Source organism: Mustelus asterias, chromosome 5 (genome assembly GCF_964213995.1).
Source record: "Mustelus asterias chromosome 5, sMusAst1.hap1.1, whole genome shotgun sequence".
Taxonomy (NCBI): domain Eukaryota; kingdom Metazoa; phylum Chordata; class Chondrichthyes; order Carcharhiniformes; family Triakidae; genus Mustelus; species Mustelus asterias.
Window position 1 is genome coordinate 7,273,770 of NC_135805.1, and position 13,784 is coordinate 7,287,553.

General features: G+C 49.7%; 1 protein-coding gene across 1 annotated transcript in view; it reads left to right on the forward strand.

Moving 5' to 3' along the window:
- Positions 1-13,784, forward strand: part of LOC144493944 (dynein axonemal heavy chain 8-like) — a 1,661,706-nt gene that overhangs the window by 840,080 nt on the left and 807,842 nt on the right. Inside the window, exon 36 of the mRNA XM_078213521.1 lies at positions 5,619-5,732. Within this exon, the coding sequence (XP_078069647.1) occupies positions 5,619-5,732 (114 nt within the window). The remainder of the gene's footprint in view (positions 1-5,618; positions 5,733-13,784) is intronic.

Sequence of the window (13,784 nt, forward strand, 5' to 3'; positions counted from 1 at the left end):
GTAGGGGGCTTTAGTTCAGTCAGGCAGCATTATCGGTGCAGGCTTGGAGGACGAAGAGCCTGTTCCTGTGCTGTAATGTTCTTTGTTCTCAAACAGGAAACTATGGGTGGGATTTTCGAGTCGTTCCTGCTAGTGAGATATTCCAGTCCCATCAATAGCAACCTCACTCTCATGTACTCCCCAGCGGCGGAGGGTGCAAACTGCAAATAACCCCATTGACGCAAACCAGCCTCCCATCCACTGACTCTTGTCTACACTTCCCGCTGCCTCGGCAAAGCAGCCAGCATAATTAAGGACCCCATGCACCCCGGACATATTCTCTTCCACTCTCATCGACATACTCTCGTCGGGAAAGAGATACAAAAGTCTGAGGTCACGTACCAACTGACTCAAGAACAGCTCCATCCCTGCTGCCATCAGACTTTGAATGGACTTACCTTGCATTAAGTTGATCTTTCTCTACACCCTAGCTATGACTGTAACACTACATTCTGCACTCTCTCATTTCCTTCTCTCTTGTCTATATAGCCTGCAAGAAATAATACTTTTCACTGTATATTAATACATGTGACAATAATAAATCAAATAAAATGACAACAGCAGCACCAGAAGATCACATCAAAGATCAACAACTTTAGATTTTAACCTTTCTTCTCCTGTACCCCCCCAATCAGGACCCCCACGTGCCTCCCCGTCAGGACCCCCACATGCCTCCCCGTCAAGACCCCGACATGCCCCCCCATCAGGACCCCGACATGCCCCCCCATCAGTACCCCAACATGCCCCCCCCATCAGAACCCCCACTTGCCTCCCCATCAGGACCCCGATATGCCCCCCCCCATCAGAAACCCCACATGGCCTCCATCAGGACCCCAACATGCCCCCCCCCCAAATCAGGACTCCCACATGCCCCATCAGGATCTCTACCTGCCCCCGTCTGGACCCTGACATGCCCCCCCCCCCCCAATCAGAACCTCGACCTCTCTTCCCCCCCCCCCCCTCCATCAGCGCCCCGACATGGCGCCCGTCAGGACCCCGACATGGTGCCTGTCAGGACCCCGACATGGCCCCCGTCAGGACCCCGACATGGCCCACCCCCCCAATCAGGACCTCAACCTGTCACTCCCCCCATCAGCGTCCCGACATGGTCCCCGTCAGGACTCCCACATGCCTCCCCATCAGGACTCCAACATGCCCCCATCAGGACCTCCATATGCCTCCCTATCAGGACCCCAACATGCCCCCCCATCAGGATCTCGACATTCCCCCTACCCCCCATTAGGGCCCCAACATGCCCCCTCCCATCAGCATCCTGACATGCCCCCATCAGGACCCCGACATGCCCCCCCCCCCCATCTGGACCCCAACATGCATCCCCCTCCCCACCAAAATCAGGCCCAAACATGCCCCCCCCATCAGGACCTCGACATGCACCCCCCCCGCCAATCTGGACCCCGACATGCAACCCCCCCCTCCAATCAGGCTCAAACATGCCCCCCCATCAGGACCTCAACCTCCACCCTCCATCAGCGCCCCGACATACCTCCCATCAGCGCCCCGACATACCTCCCCATCAGCACCCCGACATACCTCCCCATCAGCGCCCCGACATACCTCCCCATCAGTGCCCCGACATGCCTCCCCATCAGGACCTCGACACCCTCTGGCTATCTCATAGAATGAGAGAGCAGATTTCCACTCCATCTGACGAAGGAGCAGCGCTCCGAAAGCTAGTGGCGTTTGCTACCAAACAAACCTTTTGGACTTAACCTGGTGTTGTTCGACTCCTTACTGTATCTCATAGAAGACAGAGGGCGGTTGTGGATGGAAAATTTTCAGACTGGAGACCAGTTACCAGCGGTGTTCCACAGGGATCAGTGCTTGGTCCTCTGCTATTTGTGATTTTTATCAATGACTTGGAGGAGGAGGCTGAAGGGTGGGTCAGTAAATTTGCTGATGACACCAAGAGGATGTGTTGGAAATTTTGAACAGCATCAAGATAGATAAGTCGCCGGGACCGGATGGGATGTACCCCAGGTTACTATGGGAGGCGAGAGAAGAGATTGCAGAGCCTCTGGCGATGATCTTTGCATCGTTGATGGAGACGGGAGAGGTTCCGGAGGATTGGAGGATGTGGTTCCTATATTCAAGAAAGGGAATAGGGATAGCCCAGGAAATTACTGACCGGTGAGTCTAACCTCAGTGGTTGGTAACTTGATGGAGAAGATCCTGAGTGACAGGATTTATGAACATTTAGAGAAGTTTAGTATGCTCAAAGGTAGTCAGCACGGCTTTGTCAAAGGCAAATCGTGCCTTACGAGCCTGGTGGAGTTCTTTGAAAATGTGACCAAACACATTGACGAAGGAAAAGCGGTAGATGTGGTTTACATGGACTTCAGCAAGGCGTTCGATAAGGTCCCCCATGCAAGACCTCTCCAGAAAGTGAGAGGGCATGGGATCCAAGGGGCTGTTGCCTTGTGGATCCAGAACTGGCTTGCCTCAGAAGGCAGAGAGTGGTTGTAGATGTGTCTTTTTCTGAATGGAGGTCGGTCACCAGTGGAGTGCCCCAGGGATCTGTTCTGTTTGTCATTTGTCATTTGCTGTTTGTCATTTTCATAAGTGACCTGGATGAGGAAGTGGAGGGATGGGTTGGTAAGTTTACCGATGACATGAAGGTTGAGTAACATAGAAACCCTACAGTGCAGAAGGAGGCCATTCGGCCCATCGAGTCTGCACCGACCACAATCCCACCCAGGCCCTACCCCCACATATTTTACCGGCTAATCCCTCTAACCTACGCATCTCAGGATTCTAAGGGGCAATTTTTAACCCAGCCAATCAACCTAACCCGCACATCTTTGGACTGTGGGAGGAAACCGGAGCACCCGGAGGAAACCCACGCAGACACGAGGAGAATGTGCAAACTCCACACAGACAGTGACCCGAGCCAGGAATCGAACCTGGGACCCTGGAGCTGTGAAGCAGCAGTGCTAACCACTGTGCTACCGTGCGGTGTTGTGGATAGGTTGGAGGTATGTCAGAAGCTGCAGCATGACATAGATAGGATGCAAGACTGGGCGGAGAAGTGGCAGATGGACTTCAACCCGGATAAATGTGTAGTGGTCCATTTTGGCAGGTCAAATGGGATGAAGGAGTATAATATCAAGGGTAAGACTCTTAACAGCGTAGAGGATCAGAAGGACCTTGGGGTCCGGGTCCATAGGACTCTTAAATTGGCCTCGCAGGTAGAGGAGGTGTTAAGAAGGAGTATGGTGTGCTGGCCATCGAGGGATTGAGTTTAGGAGTCGGGAGATAATGATGCAGCTTTATAAGACCCTCGTCAGACCCCACTTGGAGTACTGTGCTCAGTTCTGGTCGCCTCATTACAGGAGGGATGTGGAAATGATTGAAAGGGTACAGAGGAGATTTACAAGGATGTTGCCTGGATTGGTTGGCATGCCTTATTCGGATAGGCTGAGGGGGATCGGTCTTTTCTCCTTGGAGAGACGAAGGATGAGAGGTGACCTGATAGAGGTGTACAAGATGTTGAGAGGTATAGATCGGGTGGATTCTCGGAGGCTTTTTCCCAGGGCTGAAATGGCTGCTACGAGAGGACACAGGTTTAAGGTGCTGGGGAGTAGGTACAGAGGAGATGTCACGGGTAAGTTTTTCACTCAGAGGGTGGTGGGTGAGTGGAATCGGCTGCCATCAGTGGTGGTGGAGGCAAACTCGATAGGGTCTTTTAAGAGACTTCTGGATGAGTACATGGGACTTAATAGGATTGAGGGTTATAGGTAAGCCTATATATAAGCCTAGGTAGGTAGGGACATGACCGGCTCAACCTGTGGGTCGAAGGGCCTGTTTGTGCTATATTTTTTCTATGTTCTATGTAAGATTGGTGGAGTAGTGGATGAGGTGGAGGGCTGTTTAAGGCTGCAAAGAGACATTGATAGGATGCAGAGCTGGGTCGAAAAGTGGCAGATGGAGTTTAACCCTGATAAACGTCTAACTGTTTAAGTCTGATCTCCTCTCATCATTCCAAACTCGAGTGAATACAGACCCAGTCAAACCAATTTCTCCTCATAGGACAGTCCTATCAACCCTGGTGTCAACCTAATGAACCTTCACCGTACTCCCTCCATGGCAAGTTTATCCTTTCTTGGGTAAGGAGACCTAAACTGTACACAATTTACCAGGTGTAGTCTTACCAAGGCAGTAAGACATCCCTACTTCTGAATTCAAAACCTCTTGCAATGAAGGCTTATCATACTATATGCCTTCCTACTTCCCTGCTGCACCTGCCTCTCCACTTTCATTGACTATTATTCAAGGACAGCTCGATCCTTTTGTGCATCCACACTTCCTAATGTATAGCTATTTAAACAATGCTCTTTCGATTTTTCACACTGAAGAGTATAACTTCTTTCTTATTCCTTTCTTTTGTCTGTGTGAATGTAATTGCAACAACCATCCTTTGGATTTGGTATGAATGAGCAATTCTCCTGATTTGACCCAAAAGTGAGATTATAAAATCTGACATCACAAACAGGGTGAGGGGAAATTTGACATAGTCTATTTCAAGAACTAAACTACCTCTGCACATGGAGATGGGGAGAAAAATAAACAAGTTCAGTTTGCCTCTCTCTCCCCTGCCCATCACATTGTCAAATTCTGAAAATTTTCCAAGGCTTTAAGTAAATATGAAAAAACTGTACCTTTTGTATTATGAATACATTAGCTATATTGCACATTATTATAAGAACATAAGAAATAGGAGCAGGAGTAGGCCATCTAGCCCCTCGAGCCTGCCCCGCCATTCAATAAGATCATGGCTGATCTGACGTGGATCAGTACCACTTACCCGCCTGATCCCCATAACCCTTAATTCCCTTACCGATCAGGAATCCATCCATCCGCGCTTTAAACAGATTCAGCGAGGTAGCCTCCACCACCTCAGTGGGCAGAGAATTCCAGAGATTCACCACCCTCTGGGAGAAGAAGTTCCTCCTCAACTCTGTCTTAAACCGACCCCCCTTTATTTTGAGGCTGTGTCCTCTAGTTTTAACTTCCTTACTAAGTGGAAAGAATCTCTCCGCCTCCACCCTATCCAGCCCCCGCATTATCTTATAAGTCTCCATAAGATCCCCCCTCATCCTTCTAAACTCCAACGAGTACAAACCCAATCTCCTCAGCCTCTCCTCATAATCCAAACCCCTCATCTCCGGTATCAACCTGGTGAACCTTCTCTGCACTCCCTCCAATGCCAATATATCCCTCCTCATATAAGGGGACCAATACTGCACACAGTATTCCAGCTGCGGCCTCACCAATGCCCTGTACAGGTGCATCAAGACATCCCTGCTTTTATATTCTTACAACTTGTTACAACTTGATTTTATTGTTGGACTTGATCTTTTTTTGTAAATTTGAAGCTGTATGTAATACATGTAGATGTTTTCATTTTTTATTGTAAACAATGTCACCCTGTTTTGCTGTCCTTTGCATTTACTTGTTTATTTTTAAATTGTCAAATCAAATGACCAGCTAACTCTAAGAATTGGAAGACCTGGGAGTATGCTGTTTGCTTGATTTTGTGATATAATTGCTTGTCTTAACAGAGAAATGTGCAAGATGAATTGGTGCAAGTCCAACCCAAATTTAAGGCTAACTTGTTGGAGTCAGTGGATATTTTCCAGAAAGAGGTGCTCAAATATGGGCGACAGTATGAAAAAGTAAGTTTTGGTAAAATTATATCAGTTGAATACAGAAACTGGAAAGGATTCTCTATTTTTACTCTTTCATGGGATGTGGGCATCAGTAACAAGACTTGTATTTATCTCTCATCCTTACCATCCTTGAAAAGGAGATGTGTGCGTGTGTGTTTGCATCTATGTGTGTGACTAATTTACTGAAACAAATGAATTGGACTGCAAGGGTCAAGGACATCAAATAATCTAGGAGTGAAAGACATGCACTTATGGCTGAGTTGAATTTTGCTACAATTAAATAATAAGTGAAATAAATTTGCAGAAAGAAAGATAGTTGTGTTCATTTGTTAAATTTCAAAGGGAAGTAAGAAGCAAAGTGAGCTTCCAGCCAAACCAAAAACAGTGTTTGCCTAAACAGCAGTGTGCGTAGAGAATGGAAATTTCTACCCTTGTTGCAAGGTGACCAAGGCTGTGCCCAACTATTCAAGGCTATTTTTGATTTCAGAAAGACGGAAGCTATGAAAAGGTAGTGGGGAAGCTCTGTTAATTAAGGGTAACATTAGGAGATTATTGAGAGATGACCTTAGTTCAAAAGATCAAAATGTTGAATCAATTTGGATTGAGATCAAATTAGCAAAAGTCAGAAATCACTTGTTGGATTAGTTTATAGACTAATTTAAAGTACTTGCGTTGGAGGAAAGAATATGGGGGAAGAAATAACTGAGGCTTATAAGAAAAGCACTGGAATAATCATAGGTGATTATAATCTTCATATAGAACATAGAACATAGAACATTACAGCGCAGAACAGGCCCTTCGGCCCACGATGTTGCACCGACCAGTTAAAAAAAAAACTGTGACCCTCCAACCTAAACCAATTTCTTTTCGTCCATGAACCTATCTACGGATCTCTTAAACGCCCCCAAACTAGGCGCATTTACTACTGATGCTGGCAGGGCATTCCAATCCCTCACCACCCTCTGGGTAAAGAACCTACCCCTGACATCGGTTCTATAACTACCCCCCCTCAATTTAAAGCCATGCCCCCTCGTGCTGGATTTCTCCATCAGAGGAAAAAGGCTATCACTATCCACCCTATCTAAACCTCTAATCATCTTATATGTTTCAATAAGATCCCCTCTTAGCCGCCGCCTTTCCAGCGAAAACAATCCCAAATCCCTCAGCCTCTCCTCATAGGATCTCCCCTCCATACCAGGCAACATCCTGGTAAACCTCCTCTGCACCCTCTCCAAAGCCTCCACATCCTTCCTGTAATGTGGGGACCAGAACTGCACACAGTACTCCAAGTGCGGCCGCACCAGAGTTGTGTACAGTTGCAACATAACGCTACGACTCCTAAATTCAATCCCCCTACCAATAAACGCCAAGACACCATATGCCTTCTTAACAACCTGATCTACTTGATTCCCAACTTTCAGGGATCTATGCACACATACACCTAGATCCCTCTGCTCCTCCACACTATTCAAAGTCCTCCCGTTAGCCCTATACTCAACACATCTGTTATTCCTACCAAAGTGAATTACCTCACACTTCTCCGCATTAAACTCCATCCGCCACCTCTCGGCCCAACTTTGCAACCTGTCTAAGTCTTCCTGCAAACTACGACACCCTTCCTCACTGTCTACCACACCACCGACTTTGGTGTCATCAGCAAATTTGCTAATCCACCCAACTATACCCTCATCCAGATCATTAATAAATATTACAAACAGCAGTGGCCCCAAAACAGATCCCTGAGGTACACCACTTGTAACCGCACTCCATGATGAATATTTACTATCAACCACCACCCTCTGTTTCCTATCCGCTAGCCAATTCCTGATCCAATTTCCTAGATCACCCCCAATCCCATACATCTGCATTTTCTGCAGAAGCCTACCATGGTGAACCTTATCAAACGCCTTACTAAAATCCATATATACCACGTCCACTGCCTTGCCCCCATCCACCTCCTTGGTCACTTTCTCAAAAAACTCAATAAGGTTAGTAAGGCACGACCTACCTGCCACAAAACCATGCTGACTATCACCTATCAATTCATTACTCTCCAAATAACTATAAATCCTATCCCTTATAATTTTTTCCAACATCTTGCCGACAACAGAAGTGAGACTCACCGGTCTATAATTCCCGGGGAAGTCTCTGTTCCCCTTCTTAAACAATGGGACAACATTCGCTAACCTCCAATCTTCTGGTACTATACCAGAGGCCAACGACGACCTGAAGATCAGAGCCAGAGGCTCTGCAATCACTTCTCTTGCCTCCCAGAGAATCCTTGGATAAATCCCATCCGGACCAGGGGATTTATCTATTTTCAGACCCTCCAGAATATCCTGCACATCCTCATATGGATTGGATGAATCAGATTAGCATAGGTGGCTCAGAAGATGACTTCACAGAGTGTATTCATCCAACTACTTAGAGCAGTATGTTCCAATACCAGACCTGTTAATGTACAATAAAACGAGATAAATTAATGGTCTTATATTAAAGGAGCCTCAAGGCAACTGTTATCATAACATGATGGAGTTTTACATTTGAGGGTGAGAAGTCTGGGTCCAACACAAATGCCTTAAACTTAAGTAATGGTAATTTCAAGAGAATGAGGACGAATTGGCTAAGGTGAACTGGGAAAATGGGTTAAAAGGTAGGATTGTAGAGTAACAGTGGCAAACATCTTTAAGGATATATTTCATAACTCTCAGCGTGAAGAAATATTCTGTGAGAAGGATGCACCATCCATTAACAATATTATTAAACTGAAAGAAAAAATGCACATGCTGCAAAGGGTGATCGGTCAGAAGATTGGACAAATATTTGTAAATTGTGTGGTTACCTTTCCCATTCTGCCAGCCATGTTCCTTCTCATTTTGCTTCTGTAGCTGTGCTGTCCAACATAGTTCCACCAACATACTTACGCAAGGGTCTTTTCAAAAATAATGGGTGTAATCTTACGACTTTGTTATGTCCATCGTTTGGAAAGGTGAGGTGATAAGATTCAAGTTAATTTTTGTGCCTCACACATCCTTACCAGCCCTGTTTCACTGGTGAAATCGGCTTTGCACCCAGAAAGGACGTGATGCCAATTTAAATATTAATGACGCACTTTATATATCATTAGTGAGTCCCGGATACTATCGTCTGGGCTCATTTGCATTCAACCCCTCACTTGTTGAGTTTCATACTGGTCAGAATCACAGCTTGTCTCCACCAGATGTGATGGCCTCGCTGGGGGGATCAGAGGCCTTGGGTGGTTGGCGGCATGGCCACAGAGTGTCAATGGGACAGTGCCAACCTGGCACTGCCCAAGCACCCTGGAACTGCCTACTGGGCACCATAACTGTGTCAGGGCAGTGTCAAGGGTGTGGGTCTGAGTGGAGATGGAGCCTGAGTCGGAGTGGGGCTAGAACGAGTGGGAGGCAAGGGGAGAGTTTTGCAGGGGAAGGAGCTCTGCAAAGTAGGGAGGCAAGGGGGGAGCACTGCAAGGTGGGGAGGCAAGAGGGAGCTCTGCAGGGAGGAGGGAGCTTCTCAAGAGGGGGAACACTGCAGGAGTGGTGATCAATTGCGGGTGGAGCTCTGCAGATGGAGAGGTGATTGTTGGGGGTAGAACTCTGCAGATGGGGAGTGACCAGGGGTGGGGAACCAAGCTCTGCAGGGGGAGAACACTGCAGGGGAGGCAATCAGTGTGTAAGGGGGTGCTCTGCAGACGGGGGTATGATCATTAGAGGTGGAACACTGCAGATGGGGAGTGATGCGCTACTCAAACACGAGGCCTGAAGCTCAGTAAATGAAAGGCTTTTATTTACTGTAATGAAGCTGCCAGAACTTATATACACTATCCCAGACCGAAGGGGTCCCGGCCAGAGCAGGGAGTCTTATACCTCTCCCAGGAGGCGGAGCCCGACTGGGATGTGCCACAACACTACAGTACAAAGGTGTAACAACCCCACCCTAACCCCCACAGCAACAATAGCACAACCCAACAGTAACATATGTACATCCTTGTAGTACTGGCCAGCCCCTGGCTCAGTACTATCCAGTGGGAACCAACGATGGTTCACCACATTCACCCCTCCTTTGAGAACAAAGGCCGGCGGGGTACAAAAAACAGAATAAAGTGTCAGCAGTCTATAAGTTCAGATGGTCAGGGGGACCGCACCGTCGTTGTGACCTCCTCAATACCGGCGGTGACACCGGAGTAGGCACTTGCGGTGGCGTTCTCCCCAAGGCGGCGTCCAGCTGTTCTTCCACGGACTTACAGGCCGGTTGACCCTGAGGTGACGGTAGTCCATGGGATCCTGACACGCCCTGCAGTGGTGACCATCTTCTGGGCTCAGGCAAGCTGTACATGGGAGTAAAATGGTTCAGCAATGGTCCCGATGCTGCCCGCGCCGTGCCCGGGGAAGAAACAAGAGATAAAGGGTTTGTAACAGGGGATATGGGAGCGACAGGGGTTGCTACGTCCCCTGCTGGCGCCAGGTCTCGGATCGAGACTGTGTCCTCTCGCCCGTCAGGGTATGCCACATAGGCATACTGAGGGTTGGCGTGGAGGAGATGGACCTGTTCGACCAACGGGTCGGACTTGCGGGCCCTTACATGTCGCCGCAGGAGGACGGGTCCTGAGTACGTCAACCAAGACGGTAATGAGGTCCCCGAGGAAGATTTCCAAGGGAATGAGAACATCCTCTCGTGGGGAGTAGCATTGGTTGCCGTACACAGGAGGGAGCGAATAGAATGGAGCGCATCAGGGAGCACCTCTTGCCAACGGGAGACTGGAAGACCTTTTGACTTCAACGCCAGTAAGACAGCCTTCCAGACAGTAGCATTCTCGTGTTCCACCTGTCCATTACCCCTAGGGTTGTAGCTCGTGGTCCTACTAGAGGCAATCCCGTATGAGAGCAGGAATTGCCTCAAGTCATCGCTCATGAACAACGAGCCCCTGTCGCTATGGATGTAGCCGGGGTACCCGAACAGGGTAAAGAGATCACGGAATGCCTTGATAACCATGGCAGCGGATGTATCAGAGCAGGGAACAACAAAAGGGAACCGAGAGTACTCGTCAATGATATTGAGGAAGTACACATTCCGATCTGTTGAGGGAAGGGGGCCCTTAAAATCGACACTCAGTCTCTCGAAGGGACGAGTGGCCTTGACTAAATGTGCCCGGTCAGGTCGGTAAAAGTGCGGTTTGCATTCCGCGCAAACCCGACAGCTCCTTGTTACTGACCTGACGTCCTCCACCGAGTAAGGCAGGTTGCGGGCTTTTATAAAGGGGTAGAGCCGAGTGACCCCAGGATGGCACAGGTCATTATGGAGGGCCTGCAAACGGTCCTCCTGTATACTAGCGCATGTTCCACGCGAGAGGGCATCCGAGGGCTCATTGAGTTTCCCTGGACGGTACATGATGTCGTAGTTATAGGTGGAGAGTTCAATTCTCCACCGCAAGATCTTGTCATTCTTGATCTTGCCCCTCTGCGTGTTGTTAAACATGAACGCCACGGACCGCTGGTCCGTGATCAGGGTGAACCGTTTTCCCGCCAAGTAATGGCGCCAGTGCCTGACGGCCTCCACAATGGCCTGGGCCTCCTTTTCCACCGCTGAATGCCGAATTTCGGGGCCTTGGAGGGTGCGGAAAAAAATGCGACGGGCCTGCCCGCCTGGTTAAGTGTGGCGGCCAGGGCGAAATCAGATGCATCGCTCTCCACCTGAAAGGGGATGGACTTGTCTACAGCGTGGATCGTAGCTTTCGCGATGTCGGCTTTCAATTTATCGAAGGCCAATCGGGCCTCTGGCGTTAAGGGAAAAGTCGTGGCCTTAATGAGCGGACGGGCTTTGTCCGCGTAGTTGGGAACCCACTGCGCATAATAAGAGAAGAAGCCTAAGAATCTTCTCAGTGCTTTTGCACTAGCAGGCAAGGGAAGTTCAGAAAGGGGGCGCATACGGTCTGGATCAGGGCCAATGACCCCGTTTTCCACCACGTATCCTAGGATGGCTAAACGGCACGTACGAAACACACACTTCTCCCTGTTGTAGGTCAAGTTCAGGCGAGATGCAGTGCGTAGGAAGTTCAGGAGATTCGTGTCGTGGTCCTGCTGGTCATGGCCGCAGATGGTGACATTATCCAGGTAGGGGAAGGTAGCCCGCAGCCCGTTCTGGTCCACCATTCGGTCCATAGCACGCTGGAAGACCGAGACCCCATTGGTGACACCAAAGGGAACCCTGAGAAAGTGATACAAGCGACCATCCGCCTCAAAAGCCGTGTATTGTCGGTCCTCTGGGCGAATGGGGAGTTGGTGGTAGGCAGACTTGAGGTCTATGGTAGAGAACACCCGGTACTGCGCAATCTGATTGACCATATCAGATATGCGCGGGAGGGGATACGCATCCAGCTGCGTATATCGATTAATGGTCTGACTGTAGTCAATGACCATCCGGGGTTTGTTCCCGCTCTTGACCACCACGACCTGCGCCCTCCACGGACTAGCGCTGGGTTGTATGATCCTTTCTTTGAGGTGCCGCTGAACCTCAGATCTAATGAAGATCCGATCCTCAGCGCTGTAACGCCTACTTTTAGTCGCGATGGGCTTGCAGCCTGACACAAGATTCTGGAACAAGGAGGGTGTGGTGATCTTCAGCGTCGAGAGGCTGCAGGCGGGGCGCGTTGGGCAATTTGGAGGCTGCTGCTGTTTTCCCACTGCCAGTGAAGGGAGTGGCCCACCGTACTGTAGGATTACACTCCTCAAGTGGACCATGAAGTTTAGTCCGAGAAGTATTGGCGCGCAAAGATACGGCAACACGAGGAGCTTGAAACGCTCGTAAACTGTGCCTTGCACCTTCAAGGTTACCACGCAACTCCCTAGCACGGCAACAGACCGGGACCTTGATGCCATAGTGATTGTCTGTTTGGCAGGTTGAATCTGGAGTCCACACCGCTTCACAGTGTCTGGGTGGATAAAGCTCTCAGTGCTCCCACTGTCAAACAGACAATAAATCACGTGGTCATTTACCTGGATATTCATCATAGATTTGTCAAGTCTATGAGGCTTGGCCTGGTCCAGGATGATCGACGCCACCGTTGGTTCATGAGCGCCACTGCAGGCAGCTGAAATCGATGAGGAGGACCCCTGCTGGTCGTTCGTGGTCAGTGTCGACCAACATGGCCGCTCCCATGAGTCGCACGTGGGTGAGGGCGCCAAACTCAGCGACCCCTGGTGGTCATACTCCTCCGACTCCGTCGACTGTAATGGCGTCGTCCTGGCCTCGCACGTGGACGAACCCCGCGATGACTTCGACGACGAAGACCCGAGCTCTGAAGAATCGTAGGCCCCACTGCCGTTTCTGGGTTTAGATCGGCACACTTTTGAATAGTGCCCTTTTTTACCACATGTGGTGCACAACACAGCTTTAGCGGGACACCGTTGCCGAGTATGCTTCGCTCCCCCACAGAAATAGCACCGCGGGCCGCCCGGGGCTGCTGCCGTCATCTGGTCCGAGTGTGAGCATGCCATTACGCAGCATTTCGAACTCGAGGGACGAGGAGGGATTGGCGACTGCTCCTGCCACGTTGTCTCCACATGGTCCTCCGGATTTCATACTAAGCTTTTGGAGGCTGTCTCGAGCATCTCTGCTAGCTCGATGGCCTGGGTAAGGTTAAGGTTACCCTTCTCCAACAGTTTAAGTTGAATGTACGATGATCCGACCCCGGCCACAAACGCATCTCGGGCGAGGTCGTTCATGCTCTGCTCAGCCGACACAGCTTTGCAGTTACAGCCCCTGGCTCGCTGTAGGAGCTCGTTCGCATATTCCTCCATCGTTTCGCCAGACTGCCGTCGTCGAGTGGCTAGGAGGTAACGAGCGTGTATCTCATTGGGTGGTTTGATATAGCGCTTCTTCAGAAGCTCGAGGGCCTTAGTATAATCGGTGGCCGCACGGATCGCGAGGTAGACAGTGTCGCTTACCCTCGCATGGAGGACCCGGAGTCTGTCATCATCTGTGGTGACCGCTGCGGAGGCTGCCAGGTAGTCTTCGAAACACTTCAGCCAGTGGTCGAAG